This window comes from Schistocerca piceifrons, chromosome 1, assembly GCF_021461385.2.
Source record: "Schistocerca piceifrons isolate TAMUIC-IGC-003096 chromosome 1, iqSchPice1.1, whole genome shotgun sequence".
Taxonomy (NCBI): domain Eukaryota; kingdom Metazoa; phylum Arthropoda; class Insecta; order Orthoptera; family Acrididae; genus Schistocerca; species Schistocerca piceifrons.
In genome coordinates this window covers 190769765-190781801 of record NC_060138.1, presented here as the reverse complement: position 1 = coordinate 190781801, position 12037 = coordinate 190769765, and the positions used below count along the sequence as shown (strand labels likewise).

Below are 12037 nucleotides of genomic sequence, written 5' to 3'. Positions count from 1 at the left end.
TGTCGAATGGAGTGTTTACACAGTGTGTACCAACATGCATCTCTGTTCACACAATGTTACTCCCTCAATACAAAACGGAACAAGACTGATAGAGGTACTAAACAACTCTTTGCTGTGCATATCAGTCCATACTGTTTTTAAACCTTCAACTGTCTCATTATCCAACAAGTTCATCAAAACTGATCAATACTACAGTATATGAGCAGCTTATGACAAACTGGATCACTTTTGTGCAATGCTTTATCATCTCCACCAACTGCTTTGACATATCAATCCCATTACTTGCAGTCTGCTTCTTTTGTGTGGCTTATCTAACAATTAACTCTTCTGTCAGCTTTGGATACTTTTTCCTTTGTCCTATGGAGAATAAACACTTCTCACTCTCTCTCTATCTTTAAAGATTTATCATTAATTCTTTTCACAATAATCATGTATATTTTTTCCGGTATTCTGTAACTTTTAACGGTCAAGCTGCAGACAATTTGTAAGGATTGGCCCTCTTCTGACATTGCAGCCAAACCACTTTACAGAAAGTGGACACAGATAAAAAAATATTGGCATGTACATATCACTATGGATATAGGTATTGAATAAAATGTATGTATTACAACTTCTGAATGTCAGTTGGAACATCATCATTTAATTACAAAAAAATAATTAAGTCAATAATATAAAAAATCATATAAGCACCCACAGAAAAATAACAACCATTACAAAAATTAGTAAGGTACAAAATTGTCATGTAGCAGATGTCACGTGTCAAATTTACAAAAGTTAGTAAGGTACAAAATTGTCATGTATCACATATCATATATAAAATTTACAAAAGTATCATGTTTCACATCTGATAATTAAAAATATATTTATATAATACTATATGGTACAATACTGGAATGTGTATTCAAATCAGCATGATTTCAGCTCAGGTAAAACAGGTATTAGAAAGAGAGATCAAGAATCTCCAAACGCCTTACTAAGGCACATCCAGGTGTTATTAGCATTTGAAATTTGTCAATATAAAGTTAAAAATTTACATTCCCAACTTGTATCCATACTTTCAGAGTCTTGGTTTCTTTGCATGTCCTTCAACTGACATAGCACAAATGGTTGCCAGATCTTGAGGGTGTGTTTCTGCTTCAAGATTCCTTTTTCTGACTGGAGATGATGATGGTGACTCCTGGCGAAGAGTTTCAACGTCATTGAAGATAACCTGAGCACCACCACTAACAGTTGGGACAACATCTCCCTGTAAAATCACAAGGTTCAAAACTCATTCCAATTTTACTATACAAACTGAGCAAACAACAGAAAATAACCTTACATTTTTTACTTTTAAAGTGCTAAAAATGACTAGATAAGTTAAAGTTAGAAACAGCTGTAGAATGCCCAGGGTGAGGGGATTTAATGCTGTTATACTTTCCTCACCGGCAACCAGTCTTCGATAAGGAATAACCTAAATACTTGTCCTGTTAGTAGCAGAACACATTACTTCCTACTAACTCGTTTTACATATAAAATGCTACAAATATTCTTAGTTGATATTGTGTGGCCACTGCACGGGAAAACATTTAGTAACAGATGGTGGTTAAAATTATTAAATGATATAAACCCTTTTTTCCTCAGCTCTTCAGTGTGTGATGGAACATACTTCTGATCTCTTTCTCCTTTCCTTTCTTGTAACAATCAACCATCAACAATAATGTGTGACAAGAACGTAGGTCAGCACGCCTCTGACTGCGTTTGAAATTCTCCAATTTTCTGATAGTCATTTTGTGAGACGTACTTCGGAGGAAGTAATATGTTGCCTGATAAACACAAAATGCAAGCTCTTAGAATTATACTGGTAGCAGCAAACCTCTCCATAATGTCCAACACCTCTCTAGTAGTGTCTGTTACTGGAACTGGATAATTATCTGAGGCACTAGTACTTGCATAATAAAATACCAACAAAATGTGTGGCTCTTCTTTGGACCTTCTCTGTAAGACCTACCTGGAAAGTGTCCCCAGCTGAGAAGTAGTACTAAATAAACTGCTTGATGGGGGTTTTGCAAGCTGCCTCTTTCATGGATACTTTACATTTCCCTAGGATGAGTCGTAATCTGAGTTTGCTTTTCCAAATAAGGAATTTCATGTAATGAAAGAGACTCTGGATAGTTCAAATTATTTTGTAGTCGTCATTGTGCCCATAGGTATAACACTGACATGGGCATGAAGCACTAATGGGTCTTTTCAGTTAAATATGCACAATAAGTTTTACTTAACCATGGTGAAGACAACTGCAAGTCAGTGCACCAAGCACTGATTTTCCATTCCATTATTACTTATCTCAATATCTGTCAGTTTGGTTAATGAATAATGATTGGAACGAAGGACTATACGCAGAGGTAGCAAAAACCACGGGATAGCAATATGCATATATACAGATGGCGGTAGTATCGCGTACACAAGGTATGAATGGCAATGCATTGGCAGAGCTGTCATTGGTACTCAGGTGATTCGCATAAATAGGTTCCTGATGTGATTATGATCACATGATGCGAATTAGCAGACTTTGAAAGCGGAACTGTAGTTGGAGCTGGCTGATGGGACATTCCACTTCAGGAATTGTTACAGCATTTAGTAATCAGAGATCTACAGTGTCAAAGAGCGAGCCAAGAATACCTAATTTCAGGCATTATCTCTCACCATGGACAACACACTGGCTGACGGCCTTCACTTCACAACTGAGAGCAGTGGCATTTGCATAGTTGTCAGTGCTAAAAGACAAGCAACACTGTGTGAAATAACTGCAGGAATCAATGCAGGATGTATAACGAACATATCAGTTAACACAGTACAACGAAATCTGGCGTTAATGGGCCTGCAGTGTCTCTCTTGAGCTTGTGACCATATTGGTTGAAGCCCAGACAACCGGAAAACCATGGTCTGGTCAGATGATTCCCACTTTCAGTTGGTAAGAGCTGACTGTAGATTCGAGTGTGGCGGAGACCCCATGAAGCTATGGACCCATGTTGGGAACAAGGCACTATGCAGCCTGGTAATGGCCCCATAATGATGTGGACTGTGTTTAGATGGAATGGAGGCGGCCTCTGGTCCAATTGAACCAATGACTGACTGGAAATTGTTATGTTCAGCTACTTGGATATGACTGGTGCCCATTCATGGACTTAATATTCCCAGATAACGATGGAATTTTTATGGATGACAAAGCACTGTGTCACTGGTCCACAATTGTTCATGACTGGTTTGAAGAACATTCTGGACAATTTAAGCAAATGATATGGCCACCCAGAATGCCTGTCATGAATCCCATCAAACATTTATGGGACATAATCAAGATATCAGTTATGTGTACAAAATCCTGCACTGGCAAAACTTTCACAATTATGGACAGCTATAGCAGCAGGATGGTTCAGCATTTCTGCAGGGGACTTCCCACAAATAGCCGAGTTCATGCTATGTCTAGTAGCTACACTATGCTGGGAAAAAGGAGGTCTGACATGATATCAGAAGGTAACCCATGACTTTTGTCACTTTAGTGTACATTCCATAGTGAAACAATTTTGGGAAGCAATTCAGCATTTCAACCTTACCTGTTATTTCCCGTTTTGGTCCAGAATGTTCAATTAGTGGCTACATAGGTGATTTTTATCCACATGCTGACTTTATGTATAACCACAAGTTCTTAAGAATTATTGACAGATTAGTTGCAAAATTATACTTTTGAACTTGTTAAACACTTCACTCATTGCTTTCCTTATGCTTAGCTTTTGTTTGTCAATAAGTTCTCTTTGTTTTCAATTATTGAAACATGTCAAATCTCTCCTATCGATAACAGCATAACTTGGATGTACATATCTAAACAACAGTGTGTAATACCTTTCAATTTTACCTATGTATGCCCTCCATTGTTCTTTGGACCGTATGTTTGACTTTGGCTGCTCAGAGTTCCTTATCGTACTTGCTAAGCAAAAACACTTTTCTAACTCCCTTAATACTCCTTTTAGCACAGATAGTCATTGATGATGCAACAGCATTATGGTCACTGATTTGCTCATCTGTAGTAACTGAATTGCAAAGTACATGTGTTAGTTACTAGGAGATCTAGGATATTGCCCTCATGAGTCAGTTTTCTAACTTTACAAGTCCACAGTGATATAGGGATGTTTCAGTTCTGGATTACAAATATTTTACATCAGGCAATTAATTTTGATTTATTTATTTTATGTATCAAATGGCTTTTCAAGTGCAAGTACGAACATTGAGATGCTTAAAATAGGTAACATATATTTCATATATGTACAATATGTTCGTTTATGATACAGATACAGAACAAATACCAATACAAAAACAACAAACGCCAGTACATTTAACATTAACATGAGAGAATAGTTGTGGTGGAAGGGTAACAATAACCTACTACAAAGTTAAATCCAAATGAGGCAGCCACTCAACAGCAGCCGGGCTGGCCTCGATTTTCCAGAGAACCTATGTTACGGGCAACGTTGTACTGATGTAGCAAAGTTTGATCACTATTTTCACAGTCCCACATTGGGTTATCAGTAAATAAATGTCATGTGACTAGGGCCTCCCATTTGGTAGACTGGTCGCCTGCTGCAAGTCTTTTGAGTTGACACTACTTCGGCAACTTTCGCATCAATGATGATGACGATGATGATGACAACACAACACCCAGTCCCCGAGCGGAGAAAATCTCTGACCCAGCCAGGAATCAAACCTGGGCCCCTTTGCATGGCAGTCTGTCGCGTTGACCTCTCAGCTATCGGCGCAGATGGGTTACCAGAATTTACAGTTGTCATAGGCACGTATTCAGCCTTTCCATATCAGTGCTCTTGATTTCAGGTGATTTCTACAGTATTCATCTAGTACTTGGTGTGTAGGTAGCAGTCTTTGTATGCCTGGGTGATTTATTTTTTGCCATTCCTGGACTAATGCCTTCCATCTTCAGATTTCTGGTGGAGCAATATTTGACAGGACATAAAGCCATAATAGCAGAGTCAACATTAATGTTCCTGTTGTTATTCTCACAGTTTTACTGAACTGGACATCAATTTTCTTTACCTAGGTACTCCAACTCCACAGGGGCACACTACTCACCCACAGAGTAGACAGTGCTTGTGCTGCAGTGCATAGTGTAATTGCATCTACTCCTCATGTTGTACCCACTAATTTCTAAATGATGTTATTTTCGGTTTTCAATTCCTGGCAAGTTAATGACGTGCATACTGCCTCCAGGATAGTGTCTCCCAGGCTGTGTCAGCAGCATGGCAGAAGTTTTACACAAATGGTGGCCAAACTGGACATAGAGCCTCTCATGGTCAACAGCAACATGTGCAACCTCAACAACGAAAGTGCTCGCTTCAGAACTCTGAGACAATTTCAGTCTTTTATGACATTTTTGGGACTCTAGCACAAATAATTTTACGTGTTCGAAAAACTGTTTGCACTCAGATTTGAAGATGGTTATCACAGGCTGAAATTAAAAGTTCTTCATATGCTCTAAGTAATTTCCAGATAAGATGTTGATGTCAATATACCATAACCCCAGTATCGTTAGAATGTGTGCGACTCCATTTTGCAGGTGGCAAGGTGAAGTCTTTCCTATTACAATAATGTGTCAGATAAAACTTGGAGAATACCAAAGATAAGTTTGCTGATGTGTTCTGTTAATGCACTACTGCAGGAGGTTTTACAACTACCATGTTTGACTCAAATTTAATGTGCGCCTTCAATTAGATTGTTTCACATACAGAACTGATAATAACCACGCTCAATAATGAGTTCTTACTACAACAGTTGTCACCACAACTGATATTCAACCAGAATTAAAGCTTCTGATGCTGTTCACTTCTTGTTTCAACCAGCTTTCTGTTCCCACTACTATGTGGACATTATTATTGAAAGTGATGCTAATTCTAGAGCCTCACCATTGACCCCGCTGATGTTATCTAGTACCACATTAATAAAATTTTCTATTACTGAACTGCATGGATGAATATTCTTTGTGATACATGAAACAAACTGATTTGTTCTTACCTGATTGCACTATGCAATACATCATTGAGTTGGTGGAGGATTTCCTCCACTTTCTCTTATGTATTGGCTATCCCAGTAGTTTCTTCCTGTATATAGCGCCTGCCTGAATTATTGAAGGGGTCTACATCTCTCCACTCGACACCGGAGGTCAAGAAATATCGCACCGATATTGTTGCAGAATCATCTGACCTCTATTTCAAGCCCTCCGCTGGACACAAACCAAAATGACTGCAATCACTTCTGGATAGCTGGAAATTACTTTGTCAGATGTGCTTCAACAGTCCGTATTAGGCTACCTATGTTCATCGATTTGGCCTGTTGTGTAGAAAAACTGAGAACAGTGTTTGAACCATATCGATATGAGCTACGATCTGCGGCAGGAAAACCGGCTTAGCAAAGTGCCCCCTACTAGCTCTGATTTCACTCTCAACAGTGGGCAGCACTCAATGTGAGTTACTAATTCGTAAGGTGATAGCCATGCACCCACCATTTACATTTACCTTCCACTCAGAGATTTTCGAATCCACCACTGTCTGTCATTTGCCCTTGGGTGAGTGTCATTTGCCCTTGGGTGAAGACAAACCAGCCACTCTGTGTGCATTAGCAGGTGCAGCCACTTTTGTGTGCATTAGCAGGTGCAGTGTCATCAGGGTTTCCAGGGGATTCCAGAGGCGACTCAGATGCCCAACTGTGCCACAGCCAGCAGCAGCCGGAAACCAGTTGATCAAGACCAATTCCCTCTCATGCCAGCACACAACAAGCAAAGCCCATAATTCTACAGAACTATATAATGAGCACAAAGGAATGTACCAACACAAGCAACCAGACTTACTAAAAGAAATACAGGAAGACTGCAACAATAAGAGATCCAATTAAGTGACTGCTGTGCTGGAGGTAGAACAAAGTTACCACTATTAAAATGGCAATACAATAAACTACTTCACAAAAATAAAAGCTATCATATTTATCCCACTAAACAATGGAAAGTGCATGATGGACTAACAAGAAAGCCATATGTGTTTGAGTTGTGCTTATGTGAATGTATTTTCTGTTTTGAAAGGAGGACTTTTTTTCTCCAAAAGGTCAAATTCTTAGCAGGCTTTTTCATTCAGCTCATCTCCAACTCAGCACTCCCTCTATGGTGTTACTGGTACTTTACCCTTTTCATTTTGTATACATCCCATTATAAGACGATCCTGAATATAAGACAATCCCCTTCTTTTTTAGGAAGTTATTTATTTATTTATTTTTTTTAAATATATATTCTGACTAACCAAAAATACAAACTATTTTATTGATATAAAGTGTCTTCCTAAAAAGGTTAACATCGTACCTATTCTAACCTTATACAGGGTGTATACAACCCAGGACAACCGGGAGATCCGGGAAAAACCCGGGAATTTTTTAGAAGCCCGGGAAGTTTTGATTTTTTAGTTTTTGGTTAAATTTTTGTAACTTTGACTGGTAAGACTGGAATACTCTAACGAAGAACATTACTGTATCTCACTACTGCAGAATAATACTGCAGCAACAAAACACGAGGGGGGGGGGGGGGGGGGGGGGGGGGGGGGGGAAGGAGGAAAATAAAAATTAAGTTGCAAAGGAAATGCACCATATACAAGAACAAAACATAGTGCTCATACAAGCGTCTGCCAACAGCAAAATGTGTCAAAGGCTTTAGGAAAACTATGCAATGTTTCATAACAACAAATTGCCTCCGATAAGCGTGACGTCACAACTGTTTACATTAAATTTGTTGCAGCGGTTGCGAGCGAGCTTATGAGCATGTGCAGATGAGTCACGTATGAGCAGTACCTTCTCCCGCTTCTGGCTACAGAAGTGTGGCAGTTAGCTGTAGAAGCAACAGCAGTAAGCAGCCAGATGCTATCTTGTATGCGCAACAGGCCCGGACGGAACTAGAGGGCGGGGGCAAACCGGGGTATCTGAACCAGGTGGCAGTTTCTTCAGAGGAGATGGGGGGCGGGGGGGGGGGGGGGGGGGGGCAAAATTCATATTATTGAGGAAAAACACCTTGGTTGTTTCACAAAGCGCCAAGCATCCAGCGCACATTGCTCTATTTATTGCTCATATGATTTTGAACCCATCTACATCTACATCCATACTCCGCAAGCCATCTGACGGTGTGTGGCATCCCTGTTGGTTTTTGAACATTTTTGATCAAACTCTAAGTTGATTTCTGAATGAACCGTAAATTGATTTTGGAATGCATGCGTAGTGTACGTGATGTCTCTGTCAGGGGAATCCCCGTCGCATCTAGGAATAAACCTTCCTGCAGACAAAAGGGGACGGGTCTGTACGAACTGAGCGAATAAAGCCGAAAGGGTGAATGACAATCGCTGTTTATGTGGTTGACCGGGTTCGCAAATGATCATCGCTGTTATAATTCCTAGCGAATTCCATAGATTAAGACTATCGGAGTGGAAATAAACAACTAACAGGAATAACAGGCAACAAAGATTACGTATTGTCTTCTCGGGGTATCCAAGAAAATGAAATTTTGACAGAAAATTTTTGGCCAGACCGCTACACTACTAAGGGACAGTTATACAATCCCCGGCTAGCAACTGCTTAAATTATAGTCTGGGAGTAACGCGGAAAATGCGTTGTACGAACACGTAATAATGCCTAACCAGAGAATAAATGTGGGATAACTAAACCGGCAATTGTGGCAGGGTTAGTGAAGTAAACCAGAGAATAAATGTTGACACTGGGAGCAATAGTTACAGAATTAGTGATGACAAGATTGTTTGTTAGACGAGGAAGGAGAAGAAATGGGGACGCACACAAATTACGGAAGAATATGACGATTCCAAATTTATATAAAAATTTCGTGGTACTACTTTTCGATCTCATGCTTCAGAAGCTAGAGAGTAAGAATGAAATGTGAAACTATTTCCTAACATAAAACTTTTCGCTTGTAGTAGGCCTAATAAGCATCTGATATTGCTACTCCGTGAATTATATTCTGTCGTGTTATAAAAATGACCATTTGTGCCAAAACAGTCTCGTTTATTTGGTGTATGTAACAATTGCTGCAGTGACAAAATACACGTAATCAGATCAAGAAACCACACCAGTCTTGGGTGCTATTTGTATTAACAGATTTTCTAGTAGTAGACAACGACATTTAGTTTTTTCATGTACCAAACGCTGACGAACTTTGATGAGGTAATAGATTCTTTCCCAGAAAGGAAAGTACGCCATATAAAGCTGTGGCAAGATTAGAGAGGAAAGAAAAGCTAGGGCTTAAGGACTGAAGAAATGTGTACTGTCTTGCTTGTCTCTTAACTTTACTCGTTTTATGTATCATATATTTAATTTTATGCCACACGAAACAGCAAGTTATTAGCTAATAGGCAGTAAAGACTGCAAATTTTCTGAAGAGTTCTTGTTCTGCCGGTTACAAATAATCCCATCCAGCATTAATTGCGAGATTTTTTTAAGAGGGGCAGGATGTCAGACCAACCGACTGGGAGCAGGAGAGGCACAGCAGGACATTTTAATTTTCATTGGCCAGAATGTAGTTTGATTGCACCCATTACAAAATATTACACGTTTGAATTCCACAGAGTGTAATACAGAGACGTGCGAGGGAAGAATGCTGTGTGAAGAGGCTTGGCAGTGCACTTTGGCACACTTTAAGACCAAATAACATGTCTTACGTTCCCTCGACATATATGTTTTATGTATGAGACTATTCAGAAAGATATGCGCTACAAAATGAAGATATTTTTTAAAAGTCGATTTTTTTAAATTTTTGGCGTCCCACCTCAAATGCTCGAGGGAGGGGGGACACCACTATCTAATATTGTCCCGGTTCGGAAATATCGTAGATCCGGACCTGATGCACAGAGCAGTCTGAGTTGTAGTGGGGAGGTGGTAATCTCCACGTGACCCATGTTTACGTTAAGTGATTTTGTTGTTTCCTCTTCGTTTATTGCTATCATGTCAGATGAAAACAAAACGGATTTCTGTGGCCGCGAGGTATCGAGTGAATTAAAATACATTCACATAATTTCGGAAAGCTAAAATATATTATTAGTTTCAGATATTATTTTGTTTCCATCTTTCTGACAGTCAAGCGTTAATTGCCTTGCAGAACAATGAAGTTATTTTTGTCGGTTTGTTAAAGAAATTTGACTTTTATTGATCTTTTCTGCTGAGGCCAATTTATTTGAAACGAAGTGTTTAATTCCACACTATTGGCTAGTTTCAACTGTTCGCTGCATTTCAAGTTCACGTTTTCATCTTCTAGCATGTATGGTATTATGCCATATAAAGAACCAAACATTAGATAATACGGCCTGGTACTCCAAGAAAATTTACATCTGAATCTGGACAAACGAATGTGCACTTTAAACCGAATTATGCATTTTAGTATGGTCCACAAAATTCCCATGCTCTTGGAGTATCCTCTACTGTCTTGTTTCTTTTATGACATAATGTAAGATCTTTTAATGTTTTACATGTACGAACTTCCTTCGTCATCGTAGCTGCGCAAGTGCGGCGACGCTTGTCATCTGGTGCAGCTGTTGAAACGAATCTATTTCTACCAGATCGCGGGAAAATATTCCAAATGGTTGTTTGAAAAGCGTTATTTTCAAGTAAAGTAAATTTCCTTTTACACAAGATGAATTCTGTGCGTGACTGTCCGATAAATTTCTTAAATCACAGAGCGTTTCACTCTCATTCAAAAATCAAATCCTTGAGAACGAACATTTAGAATATTTTCGAGCCCAGAAGATCAGACATTTACGTAGTTTTTAAAAATTTTACTGGCAGATTTGTGTGATGTATCTTAAAGTGTAACACGTGCAAAAAAGATCAATATTATGTGTGAAAGCTTAGCTTCTCTTGCAGCTTATTAATCTTAGATACCAACATTATACGTGAAAGCTTTTCTTTTCTTGTAGCAACACTATGTACAGTAATTTAAACCATTATCTTTCCCTGTTTGTGTGTTCGCGCTACTTAACAGTGATGTAGCTATTCCCTGACTGCATCACGTGTCCTATGCTCTGAATATCCGCTGTCACCGGTTGGCGAGATCGCTTGACACGAGCTACGACTGGCTTGCAAAAGCGAATCGCAATCTCGATTTCAATCCTTCGGAAAGTAGCATGCATTGTTTGGTGGAATTCGAATTTATACTTTCGTAATACGAAAATAAGCAGTGTACATGTTGCTGCACATCAGACATCGTTCCAAAACGTGTTTTATCCCTTGAGTTTCGTTTTCTAAAGTGTCGGGAAATTCTACGCCGGTGTATAAAATCACAACCATGGAAAGGATTATAGGTTTTACAGTTCCAAGGAAAGGTATACTGTTACTTAACACAGAAAAAGTGTATTTTCATCCGGGAGAAAGTGTATTTTCAACTGGGAAAAATCCGGGAATTTTTTTTCCTCGTCCACGTATACACCCTGTTATACTATTTAATGACTGTCTATAGCTTGATAATACAAAGACAAATAAAACAAAACTATTTATATTCATTTATTTCTATCATTATTATTATTAATTTTTTCCTACTTAAGTCAGTTGTTTACCTATGGTATCACTATTTTTGATAATAATAATTTTAATTTGAAAGCATACTGGCATTCTTCCTTCCTGACACTTCTCTCATAGACATCATCTTCTGAGCCATCCACAGAACTGGCAATGCAACACTTTCTGAATCATTTCGTAATAGATTCACTTGAGATTCCGCCATTGGCAGTAAAGATGTACTGGCCAAGCAATGATACTGAGGGATTAAATTCTTCCCAGGAGTAAGGACATGGTTGCCTAGAAGCCACTCACTCTAAAGCTGTCACAGCTGAGCCTTAAAAGGTCTACTCATAAAAGCATCTGTCACCTGAAGTTCTGGGGTCATGCTACCAAGAATTATTATCAGGTCTGTGTTGTTCTTTGTTTCACGGGTTAGGTGTCTCATGAAAGAATCCAGCACTAACTT

The 12037-nt window shown here is 39.0% G+C and overlaps 1 protein-coding gene across 1 annotated transcript in view; it reads right to left on the bottom strand.

Annotated features, from left to right (window-relative positions):
• Nucleotides 1-695: 695 nt before the first annotated feature.
• The window catches only part of LOC124786165 (kinesin-like protein KIF23), a 146157-nt gene continuing 134815 nt past the window's right edge, over nucleotides 696-12037 (bottom strand). Inside the window, exon 15 of the mRNA XM_047254241.1 lies at nucleotides 696-1246. Within this exon, the coding sequence (XP_047110197.1) occupies nucleotides 1058-1246 (189 nt within the window). The 3' untranslated portion in view covers nucleotides 696-1057. The remainder of the gene's footprint in view (nucleotides 1247-12037) is intronic.